Source organism: Pterocles gutturalis, unplaced genomic scaffold, assembly GCF_000699245.1.
Source record: "Pterocles gutturalis isolate BGI_N339 unplaced genomic scaffold, ASM69924v1 scaffold1322, whole genome shotgun sequence".
Lineage (NCBI taxonomy): Eukaryota > Metazoa > Chordata > Aves > Pterocliformes > Pteroclidae > Pterocles > Pterocles gutturalis.
Window position 1 is genome coordinate 112816 of NW_010112429.1, and position 13141 is coordinate 125956.

The 13141-nt window shown below is 39.0% G+C and overlaps 1 protein-coding gene across 4 annotated transcripts in view; it reads right to left on the bottom strand.

The window, feature by feature from the left end:
* MYLK (myosin light chain kinase) overlaps positions 1-13141 on the bottom strand; it is a 152582-nt gene that overhangs the window by 108664 nt on the left and 30777 nt on the right. For 3 of the 4 annotated variants that reach the window (XM_010074025.1, XM_010074026.1, XM_010074027.1), the window contains exons 4-8: positions 12926-13091; positions 9430-9595; positions 6709-6745; positions 4202-4776; positions 1049-1252 (exon numbers count right to left, since the gene is read on the bottom strand). In XM_010074025.1, the coding sequence (XP_010072327.1) occupies positions 1049-1252; positions 4202-4776; positions 6709-6745; positions 9430-9595; positions 12926-13091 (1148 nt within the window). Of the gene's footprint in view, positions 1-1048; positions 1253-4201; positions 4777-6708; positions 6746-9429; positions 9596-12925; positions 13092-13141 lie in introns of those variants that run through there. The other variant, XM_010074028.1, reaches the window with a different exon arrangement.

Here is a 13141-nt window from a genome sequence, read left to right on the forward strand (position 1 = left end):
AGGCAGACACTGCCAGCCCTCAAGGTGTATCTTAGACAGCCAGAAACCACCATTTGCAGCCAATCACTAGAAATGTACACAATGTACAGAGCTCAGCGCAAAGAACAGGAATGATAATTCTTCTCTCCTCTTATCTGTCTTCTCCCAGTCCCTCTCCCAAATTTCCCCTGGCTGGCAGTGAAACAGGGTGATTTAAGGATGCAGTTTACGGGTCTTCACTAGAAGTGTACACAATGTATTACCACAGAGCTCAGCGCAAAGAACAGGAATGATAATTCTTCTCTCCTCTTATCTGTCTTCTCCCAGTCCCTCTCCCAAATTTCCCCTGGCTGGCAGTGAAACAGGGTGATTTAAGGATGCAGTTTACGGGTCTCTCATGAGACAGAGAGAGAGTATCTTGGGTAACCTCAGGCACAGCAAATAGAGAAAAGTTGCATAAACAAGATCATAGCTCCAGGACAAAACCTAAAACCAGGTGAAAAGATTAGAAATGAGGACAGGATTTGCTAAGAAGGTAACAAATATTTCAACCAGACCAGTAAGACAGTACCCTAAAGCTCAAAATAATATGTCACTGGGAAGCGCACATGAGTTTAGCAGAATGCAATTCTCATTTCTTCACTTTTTTTCTTATTCACTTTAATGCACAGGACTAGTTTGTGCTCACAAAATACTTCAGATGTGCAGTGTCCTATAGAAATGCTAAGCAACTCCAAAAGAACTGAATGCAGAACAACAACAAAATCTTTGGCAACCTGTATTAAATACAAGCATTAATAGAAAACCTCAGTGGAGAACAGGCCTCTGTGTGTACAAAACATTCAATGAGATGGTTTTAACTACACAAACAATGAAAACAAAAGGTCAGAAGGAAATCTGATGTGGAAAGTGGCTTGCCAGTTATCCCACACTGTGTTATTCACAGAGCTATGAATCAGAAGTAACCTGGACTGAGATGTTGAAATAGACATTTTGTAGTCACCACACTCTTACAGCTTAGAAAAGCCCAGCCAGTTTTCAAAGTGCAAATAGGCTCACAAGAACTTACTTCTGACAGTTAACAACCAGCTGGTGGAAGTCTGGCCTTTGGGGTTGAAAGCCGCACAGCTATAAGATCCACTGTCCCCCAAACAGGCTTTCTTTAACCATAGGCAATGAATTCCATCTTCTTCATATATTTGTACATCTTCTCCAGCTTTAATAGGTTCACCCTCTTTGAACCACTCCACATCTGGTTTTGGTTTTCCTGAAACTAGACAATCAGGTATTTGAATTTTTATTAACAGATATTCCTCTTAGTGTAATTCCATTATTTGTTTTAGTGTAAATTAGGTGTAATTTAGACATACATAATTATATAAACTTTAAAGAGCAAGTAATACACAAAACTATCTTCAAAAATATATTTCTGATCTTCCCAAACATCTTGGCCAGTCCATCTTTTAAAATAGCAAATATTTGGCAACTTAAAAAACCCAAACACTTCTCTCTGAAAATTATTCCTCTAAAAGTCACAGATAAAATGGATGTGATGAGATATTAGAGAAGAAAGAAAGAAATTTCTCCCCATTCCTTCCTACCCTGCTAAACTGGTTTCTCTGTGCACGTAGCAGTACTTTGCAGTCCACACTACCTACCACTGAGGTTGCTTATTCTGGGACTGTTCAGCCTGGAGAAGAGAAGGCTTCAGGGGGATCTTATAAATGTATATAAATATCTGAAGGGAGGCTGTAAAGAAGATGGAGCCAGGTTCTTTTCAGTGGTGTCCAGTGACAGGAGTAGAGGCAATGAGAGCAAAATTAAACACAGGAGGTTTGGTCTGAACATAAACACTTTTTTACTGAGAGTGATACTAAGCACTGGCATAGGTTGCCCAGAGAGGTTATGGAGCATCCCTGGAGGTATTCAAAAGCCACCTTGACATAGTCCTGGACAACCTGCTTTAGGTGACACTGCATGAGCAGGGATGTTGAATCAGATGACCTCCAGAGGTCCCTTCCAACCTCAAACATTCTGTGATTATGGGTATTTTTTTCCAAACTAGGGCCTAAGTGTAAGCAAAGCAGGCAGCTTCTAGGACAATAAACTTTCATGGAGCAGAAGCAAAACAGCAGTGGCTTCACATCCTGATTTGCCTGTGTTAGAGCTCTAGAAAACAAGATTTGGCTCCTAGTAGTGCTGAGGGAAGTCAGGGATTCATGGGACAGTTGCTATGATGAGCAAAGAGTAGAGGTTAGGAAAGAATGCCAGAAAAGGTCACCCACTCCATCCTTCACTTATTTTCAGCAAGCAAGGCCCTCTGGGGCTTCCACCTTGCTGATGTTCCTTCGCAGTTCTATCCATTTCATTATAGCAAGAGTGCTCAGCCTCAGAGGAAGGTACAGACAGTAAAAGATGGCAGGAATATCCACAACAAAGACATATGATATACTGCTGGAAACCCTTCTGAACAGAGAAAATATAAGGATAGGGGAGTGACTTATCAAGAAGAAAAACCCTTAGCTAGAAGCAGGACCCTACAAGTGTCTAGAAATAGGAAAACAAAGAATTTCTTCTTTTTTCTTTTTTTAAAAAAAAAAAAAAAAAAAAAAGAAGAGTCCCCAAATTCAGCTCCAACTCCATACAAAATTTCAAAAATTTGGAAGGGAGCAGGCTACCATTACACCCATGAATGAGGCAAAAAATAGAATGCCCATTGTGTACATTGGAAACCAGGAAATGTCCTTTTTCTGTGAATTTTCTTCACTAGAAACTAGAAGCTATTAGTTAGAAAAGATTCTCTTTCCTGCTCAGAAGAAGAAGTGCACACTGGAATCCATGGACAATTAGCGAAGAACAGTGGAGGTGGGAGAACCTCCAAAAGCTGGGAAAAAAAGAAAAAAATCAAGCCCAGAATTGTCAAAGAACCTGGATGCTTTGCAGTAACTATGCAGACCCAGAAGCATGCTGAGCTGACAGCCTGGCAGGTAGAAGCCTCCTTAAGGTTGTAAGAGCATTTCCATTGTCCGTTGCAACCAGGAAGCAACCCTCATCTCCCTTTCTGGAGGGGATTCTCAAGAAAGAGAGTTTCTTGGATTATTTAATAGAAGTGCACTAGGGACATTCCACTGTAACTTCCCTACAGACACCTTGCCTTTGCGTATAAGAGTTTGTGTCCAAAGCCAAATGAAAAGGCATTCACTGGCTTCATTAAGAACTGAATGATCTCCTTGGTTTCTGTCCAATAGGGACTATATTTCCCTACCAAACAGGACCATGAATTATTTAAACCTTGCAAAGTTTTTGGGATGCTCTGATGGAAAGCAATCCATGTTCTTCGTACTAATATACCTAGAAAAAAAAGTATTCAAAAGATGCCAGGATCTTTGGAATATTTTTCCCCTCCTTACTCTCTGGGCTTGTGATATAAATTGTATTCTTCACTCATGGGGTTAGAACTACCAAGAAATGAAATAAATTACCATGGTTTTGTTGTGATTTTTTTTCCTCCAGAGACAAAAACCAATTTCTCTCTCACTTGTGGGAACAATTTAAGGTGTGACTGTTATTTTAAAAAAATAGCAGAAAAATGCTTCAAAATTATTTTCTACTAGAATTATGATTTTTAAAAAAGTGTTCCAAGTCTACTCCCTGGGTTCAGCAAAATGCAGCTCTCATTACTCTTCTGAGAGGTTAAAACCCAGTTAAATTCTGTGGAGCAAACTCTAAACCTCCTTTTTAATTCTGACTTTATCATTTCAGCTGTTGGGAAGCACCCAGGTCAGCACTGGGTTGACCAAATATGAGGGGTAAAAGTAGATGCCTCAAGGGAAATGCAGTGACTGATCGTAGTTATATATATATATCTGATATTTTTTTTGGCTCAAGGGCAAGATAACGAATTATGGTTGTGGAAAGCATACCATCCATTTTCTCTCTTGCATCCTTGTATAAAAGGCCCTAAAACTACCTCCTAGATAAAGTGACATTGATTACATCTGGGAAAACCCCAGATCAGAGAAGGGATGGACACTATGATACGGAATGATTTGAAAATTTAATTGAGGAGAGTATTGTGGAAACAGCATGAGATTCTGTATCTATTTCAAAAATGCTTTAGGAGGAGGACCACTTGCAGTGAAGAAAGAATTGCTTCTCCACTTCCACACACAGAAGGGGAACCTGACTAACCACAGGACTCTGATAACTTTCATCCCTTTACCTTTGCTCTTGAATTTAATCTCCTGGCCTTCTGATGCTTCCAGGCTCTGTGGACGGCTCTCAAACTGAGGGGGAATTCCGAGAGGCTCCCTTTTCTCCTCCATTACAGCCTTCCGGGTTCCACATCTGTATTCTGCTTCTCTGCTCCTTGGACTGAGTTGTCCTGTCAGGGATGGGGTTTGTTGAGCTGACATCAGGGGCTGCACAGCCCTTTTCCTGTCTTCACCCTGCCTCATGAAAGAGTCCTGGGGTTCTGCCTTTGGTTCTGGTTGCAGTTTTACAGCTTGTAGTGTGATGGTGCTTGAAGTTTTCTGCAAGACCTGAGATCCCTTTTTTCCTTCTTTGAGTTCTTGAGGAGACACTGGATTGGTTTCTTGGTGCTGTCCCTGCTTACTGTCTTTGGCTTCTCTGGTGATGTAGAAGGTCTCTTTCTTTGCTGACATGCTGTCTTTGGCTTCAACCATGAGTTCAGTGCTGCTGGATTTCAGCTCTTTAGCAATCCCATTGCTAGTTGCCTGTTTGAATTCTGAATTTTCAACGGCTTTAACAGCAAGTGTTGCTGGTTTTGATGGCATGCTGGAGGAAAATTATAAGTTTACAGATATACAGATATATGACACTGTATAAAGACAAATTATTTTCAGCAATTATATAAATGTACAAACCCTTAGCAAAAGGTAAACTAATTAGCCTTTAGTTTCCTTCACACAGTTAAGAACACTGTGAAAGAGGTGAAGTTAAAAGTTTCATAAAACATGACCAGGGCTCAGACACTGTCTGAACTGAGTAGTTTCTAGATACAAATCCACTGCTCAGGTTCTGACATGTTTTGTGCATCAGGCACTAACCCTAAATACACTGATTTAGATAGAGAGCAATTATGCAACACCCTGGAATGACCATGGTGTAACACTACTTCATGCTTTAATAAATTGGGGCCATGTATAATTATAGCTCATATACATAAAATAGTTCCCTAAAGGGAAATGACAATGTAAATTGTGCAGTGAAATTACTATTTCTAATTATGGTGTCTTGTAACTTAGGTGATTTCAAAAGAGGACTGATCAGGAAACTTGACTAAAGGCTAGGTGAGGGAGAGGGAGTATTGTAAAAAAAAAATATTAATTGACTGGACGTAACAATATCATCTATGGTTCTATTATAAGAACTTCTCAGAATTATAATGGATCTGCTGCTCAGGACTTTGAGGGCACAAGAGTAGCTGACTAACTGGGAACTTGAATCTAAGTTTCCTTCATTGAAGTTAACTGCCCTGACCACTAAGCTATTACCTGTAGAGCACTGTGTCTGTCTCTCATACTTCCAAAGTATTATTCCAAGGCAGAATTTGAACATATCTGAAATACGGGAAGTAATTTCTAGCCCAGCTCTGTTTTGCTATACTTGGTGCCATTGACTTATTCTCTCAGGCAGATTCAGGATATTGTGGTTCTTTCTTCAGCCAGAGTTAAATGTACTAGAGAAATAATGCCTATGAGATTTGCAGTTACAACTGTAAGATTTTTACATTTTACAAAGCATCTCTCTCTCTCTTTTTTTTTTTTTTTTTTTTTTTTTTTGTGAATAAATGATGGAGGAGGCAAAAATACTCTGGAGAACCCAGTACACGGGGAGTTCTGGGTGTAGAGCTGCACAGTTTCATTTACACTAAACTTATTTTGAAGTATGTTCCTAAAAATCACACAGACCTGAAAAACAAGGTAGCACAGCACTTTCAGATCCACTTTACAGTGGACATGGAGTTAAGACAATGTAAACACGACATTTTGAAATCCCAGTCAGGGCCTGTGAGGGTAAATTAAACAACTTGAAGACTGTAAAGCAGCTGGCCTTCATCAAAGTGTCTTACAGAGACAAGAACATTTCATTCCTACATTTTGTATTTATGAAGAAAAGCCATTTTACAAAATCATTTTTTAAAAAATTATAGCCATTTAAGTTTAAGAATCTTGATAAAGCCATGAAATACAAAATTTTTTGTTTCTTCTTACTTTACCCATACTTTTGTATGTATTTTCAGACAACTGCACAGACCAGGGCCATACCACATTTTCCTTGTCAGCAAGGAGCAACCAGCTCAGTACTGACAAGATGCATGCAGGCTTTTGACTCCAAAAAGGAAGTTTGACCAATTGGTACAGAGTATAATTTCTCCTCATGTAGTTTTTGTTCAGATTATATAACTATTTGGCTACATGGGAACAGTGAGCATAAAGTCATCTAAATTTTGCTTTCCTGAACCAGACCAGAACTCTGTACTTCATAGTGTTGTCACCAGTTCCACCAACTATTTCATAGGATTCTACCAGGACAGCTGAATTTGGCTGTAAGAGAGAATCTCATTCTGGGTAAATATTTTCTAACTTCCAAATACAGACTGACCCAAAAAGATTTACCACTTTGTAATGAAGGATCATGCAGTAAATGTCAAAATTAGTGTACTGCAATTAAATATTCTGGGAAAGCAGTCCAGTAAAAACATACCATGGTGGCTGAGCATATATGTCAGTCTTATCTGGACCTGAAATAAAAAAAAAGAAAAAACAGGTAACTTATACAGACAATACTGTATGTAATTCCATAAATTTGAAAGATTTTAAGCAACAAATGTACTTAAGAACCTTCACTCTTCATATTTTCAATCCTTCCAAGTCAAGATTGACTATCACCAGACCTGAAATTTGCTATGGGACAACAGCCAACTGCTCAGCTGAAAGACAAAGAGGTCTTGGTCCATTTTGAGACAACACTGGGTCAACTAAGTTCTCCAGTCCCTTTAGAACCAAAGGTTCTGTGGGCCTTAAAGGCTCCTTGTTGAAGGGGAGAAGTAAGGAAGAGATTCCAAGTGGGAGGCAGCTCATCAAATCTTATGGGAGCTCGGAAGATCTTGTAGAAGTGGAGAAAGACAAACCAGGAATTGTGGGAACATGGCTGAGCTATACTGATTTGTCAGGGTACCTCATTAGCTTCATTGATACAACTGAGCACGTATTTGCCCATAGTCAATCTCTTAGTTCATACGTACTTAATCCTCCATACATTCTCCCAAACCTTGACAGCATTTGTTTCTCTTGGGGGCAGCATAAGGTAATACATATTTGGGAGGATAGAAATACCTCTCCAAATCAAGTACCAGCCACATCTCTTAATTTTTTCCCTAGTTAACGCTACAGGATGCAGTTTGTTTTCTCCTGGTCAGATCAAAGTTGCATGTGTGCTGTTGTCAGCTGTGAGACCAGAAACTACAGTAGAAAGACATGTGCTAATGAATTTGCAAGATAATGAATTTTGCAAGTCATCAACAAATATTCCATAAAAATGCTTTCAGAGTCTTTGCCTCAGGGAAAACACAAAAACATGTGATGGATGATACCCTGATTTCCACAGTGTTTTGCAAGCAAAAATCCACATCTAAATGCTTGGACTTACCGCACCATTCAGAGTGACCAAAAGAATCTATTTACACACACACAAAAGTTGCAGTGAGAGAGGGAAATAACCCATTGACCTCACTTCAATAAACCTGTCAATAAACAGTAATAGAAGTTCTTCACATAAAAATTAAAGCTGAAAAGAGACTAGATAAATGCAGAAGAGGAAGCTGAATAACTAGTGGTTGCAGACAAGACAATACCATGCAACCCTGTCAATTAAAAAAACATTTTCCCCCTCCCTCTCCACCTTCCTCTATGGGAACTTGGAGAAAAAAATGTACCTCTTGGAACAAGATTATCTATATATGAGATTGCATGGATTTAAAAGAAAATATAGTAATTCTGAGCCACTTGATAGTCTGCTAAAATCTTGCAGCAACTCTTATGGCATGATTTAATTGATAATGAAAGAATTAGGTAAGTGGAATCATCCGATTAGTCAAGTACATTGCAAGAGAGTGCCCTTTTTACTGACCTGTACTAATCCAAGAAAGAATGCCTGCATTATTCAGAGATGTGGTCAGCATGTGAAGCAAACATATAGCACAGCTGACTTTGTGACCCCAGTTCCGCATCATCTCTCAAGGCAGATGTACCCATTACACAACAGAAAGCTCACCACTTCAGTGAGAGCAAGTAAGGATCAAGTTTCATGTTTAAAAAAAGGCTTATTGAACAAAATGGCCCTTTCTATAAAACATCAGTTGAATAGGCAACCTGTATTAGCTCCTTCTACAATGGCTTCATCAGATTGGAACTCACAGAAGTAGAGCTCTAAGTGGTAAGGGCTGGTTGTGGTTCTGAGGACCCCAAATATAAATCTTCCTGTTATATGGCTTCACCAGATTGGAACTCACAGATAAAAAGTAGAGCTCTAAGTGGTAAGGGCTGGTTGTGGTTCTGAGGACCCCAAATATAAATCTTCCTGTTATTTATATTCTTGACATGTTACAGAGTGACAGCATTGTTGTAAACCTAAAAATCTTGCATCAACAAATTCACTGCTGGGTGCGTATGTACCCCACTGATCTTATGACTGCAGCTGAATCCAGCACTGTTGATTTAATTGGGTCCAGTGACTGGTTACCCACTGACTGAGGAAATTTCTCTTTAGTGTGGTTGCTGAAGACTGTATGATTTTGAGGCTGACGCAAAGGGTACCCTAAGAAGTATCAAACTGCAAAAGGAACTGTATGTGGTAACACATATGTGGAATAGAACTTCCCAAATTATTTATGCAAAGACATTTATTTCCTTTAACAGCAGTGAAATAAGGCAGGGTTGGGAGTTGAAGAGCCTGAATGTTCATTTCATTAAGCTGTTTTTTCTCTCTTACGGCATAGAGTTATGCTCCTTTACTTCACTTTCCCGGTCTACAAATATAAATACAATTTTGTTTCCCAAAAGGCAAGCTGGTATAAATTGTATATCTGGTGTTGGTACTCAACAAATACAAAATTAATTTCTGATTATAATGACAAGAGCAAGGTTTCCATTTGCTGAAATTAAAATCTATGCTCAAAACATATGGAAGTCAAAATCACGAATGCAAAGCTGCTTTTAAAAAAGATGTTGCAAAGCATAGCCTTTTTCCCATTGAACCAACGTGTTTTCAGCAGTAGCATGCTCCAAGCTTTCACAGTATCATTTAATGAAGAGAGAGGAAGATAATGTGAAAAAGTGAATGCTTATACTGAGAACACAACCAAAGATATTTTAAAGGAGTGTCTGTGGTTCACTTCTGCTCTCTCCTGTAAACTCTTTGCTGTACCTTGAACGGTGAGCTCTGCAGACACAGATGCCTTCCCAGCGCTGTTTATCACCATGCATGTGTAAATTCCTGAATCACCAAGCTGAGCATGTTGGATTTCCAAGAACTGGATGCCTGTTTTCTCAAACATGTTGAAACGCTCATTTTGCTGCAACTGAGTATCACCCTGCAAACGTCACAAGACACCATGAGACAGCTAGCTGTTGGTAAGAGAAGGGAGCAAGATATTTTTTGGTGAAAGATCAGATCAGAATGTCTTTCTCCTATCTTTTAGCCAAATTCCTTCTATGAATAATACTCAGATTGCATAAACAAAAAACTGTGTTCAAAAGTTCTATAATTCGTATCTGCAGGAAGCTGGTTTTCCCTGCATTTTGCCACGTGCTCATCTCAGTTTGGCTTTTGCTTTTCATTATTTACTATATCCATATTCCTAGAAAAATTTCTTTTCATTGTATGTGGGCTCAAACAAGTTTTCTGTTCATGTTTGCTCCAGGAAGTCAAACATCACACTTTCAAGCAAAAACTTCAAAGTTGGGGAGTAGTTCTCTATCCCTCAGTAGCTCCTTTATGCTGTATCACTTCAGGAGCTGGAAAAAAAATTGGCGTAAGAGGACCTCATCAGTGGCCAGGTGAAGGTGGCAGAAGGCACTAGGCATACACCAAGAGAGGCATTGCTGCACCACAGCTGCTTTGCAGTGCTACACTGCAGTTAAGTCAAAAGGTATGGCTTTGAGGCAGGAGGAAACACATGTAGTTTTATGCTCTCTGTTCCATAGATTAGACGATCAGAATGACAATTTTTGCCTTTAAATTCTACAAAATAACTGACCCATGCCTCATTTGTGAGCAAATCAGTGCTTCTGCTTTAGCACCAGCCATTAGGGTCCCTTGCTATCAGGCATCACAGCTTTTCTTATCCTAAGTTTAGGAAGGGAAAGTGGACAAATCTATGATTTGTAGGACTTTGGTTAGTAAACATTGGGGAAACACTACAGGATTTTCAAATACTGTCATTCCTGAAGTATCTACCAACTTACTGCTATCTGGGTGCCGTAAGTCCTATTTGAATAATAAAAGCTAGTTCATGTCAGGACTTTGGTGGTGATACAGTAGAAGTTTCTTTGCAACTTAACAAGTAAGAAAAGGGGAAAGAAAACAATAAACAAAATAAGACATTTACACAAAAGCTTATTCATTAGTTCTGAGAACGGCAATTTTAAAGCTTCCATGCTGTATGGAAAGTGGTCACTTTGCCTCTGCACTAGGCAGATGTAGTCCAGCAGCTACGTAAGTTTCTTTCCATGATCCTGAGGCAAAGCTGAAATACCTACCACACAGCAGGACCCTGCAGCACCATTCTGACATGACCAGAAGCATTGTGGGCCTGAGCTTGTTTGCAGCTAGCCAAGCACATGCATGATTACCTGTTAATCCATGCCTTATGACCAGGGATGCAAAAATATGCTTCACAATAAGAACTTGACAATAAAACTCTGATAAAGAGCAACAACACATTTGCACTTTACAGAGCATATTAGCTATTGAAAGACAGCTTCTGGTGCTCAAAATATGTGCCAAAATATTATGAAAGCCTAAAGAACACCAGTTGAACCAAAAGTGATGGACTGAGGATAAGTTCAAAACAGTGGACTGGTTGTCTGCAGTCCAGCAATGGTATGACCATTGAACCTCTGATCAACACACCTGTGGCAATTTACAGAATAATATATGCAGACTTGCAAGTGTTGAAATATGATTTTAAGGACATAAACATGAACAGAACTCATGGAGCTGCTAAAAACAAGAACTTAGCATATTTCATTAATTTGATCAGACAATGAATGCCAGATAATAGAATAACACATTACAGAAGCTGACAATCAGTAGCAAAATATAGAACTTCTAACACACTGCAAAAACATGTATGAAGTAGTACCAAAGTGTAGATCCAAGCTGCTGGATTGTTAGTCCCTACATGCTGTTTACCATTCAGCCCTGAACAAGGAGAAAGACAAACCCTGTTTTACACTGAGTTGCATGGCTGGAAAACTTGAGCGAGTCTGGTGGGTCTGGAAGCAGGCTGTTGTGGAGCAGCTGCATTGCAGACTGCGTAGAGCCAGCCTGCCCAAAACTGACAGCAGCTGGAGGGAGCAGCAGAGTCTAGACGGAGCAGCCAGCTGAAGGAGGTGTCTTAGTGAGTGCTTTCACAGCAAGAGGCTGCTTGTATTACAGACAACAAGGATAAGTCTGGAATAAAGCAGACAATGACTTGGAAGCATATCCCAGTTTTCTGGGCTTTTTGCAGTTTCTCCCCCTTCCCCCTGAAAACCTGGAGACACTAGAAGAAAATAAAAGCTCTCTGAGAAAAGCTTTTTTCTTTACTATACATAAAGCAACTGTCTGTTGAAGGCTGAAGGGAGAAGGATGCCAACAGAGCAGTCATATGTTTGCTCTTCCAGACTAAAGAAACTAATTGTAATTCTCTAAAATGTTAATTTTCACTAAAATTGGCCTAATTACTATAATATTTAATTATCACCTGAAAGCTCTTTCCTTACAAAAAAAAAAAAAAAAAAAAAAGTGGTTGGAGATCTTTTATATACCCAAAGGGGGCAATTGGACTTAAATCTTCAATGCTTTTTTAATAGTCTAATGAATTTTAAATATTGCTCATTTCTAAAGCTGCTTTTTTTTTGTAAATGACAAATGCCCACAATTCCCAACTTTAATGCAGATCTGAAGTTGACAGCTCAAGTTTCCTTTATTTTATGTCAGACACTTTTCTGCTACTACTGCTTCAGAAGAAGGCAGACTGAAACAGTTGAAATGTTGATCATCTGCCTTGGATTTCTTTATTTAATTTGCGAAAAACAACTATGCACACCAAAACTCAATCATATCTGTTAATTCCTAAACAAATAATATTATTTTCAATTCAATTTAATTTCTTTGCAAACATAATCTTCATCCTAATATACAGGTAAAACCCAATGTGAATGATACAGAAAAGGCAGTTTATGATGACATGGAACTTGGGAATTACAGCTTTAATTTTCACAGCTGTCAGAGACTCCTCTGTAACCACAATCAAAGCATTAAATCCCTGCAGACCTTCTCTATAAAACAGAGATGATGATAATATTCACGTTTCCCATCCTTTGTCTATTTCTCTTATATAGTTAGTAAGGTCTTTGGCCAAGTATGTCCTGTACTGGCTATTTTTATAATGGAACCTGGATCTTGTTCGGTGCTTTCAGGTTTTTTTTGTTTTTTTTTTTTTTTTACTAATATTTTCAACAATGAGACAGATAAGGGAGAAGTTTATACTGAGAAGGAATGCTATTATATTTTGTGAGCTTATTCAGCAGAAAAATGAGGAAGAACTTGTATGTAAATTCTCACTGTGATACTTTGCAGTGGCAAGTGCATTTCATCCTTCCAAGTTACAAAATTCCAAAAGAGAAAGAAAACAAGAATTTTTGGGAAATCATACCTTAAACCAAGTTACTTGAGGCTGAGGTCGTCCTGTTATTTTACATGAGAATCTGCCTGTTTGGCCTTCACGCACAACGACTCTATTGGGTTTTGTAGCAAACTTGGGTGGACTCTCTCCCCAGATGCTTGGCCTATGCTCCACAGATGGAACAGTAAGTCTTCCCCTGGAAAGGCAATTGACATCCTGGTTTTATACAAGAACTGGAAGCTGTTG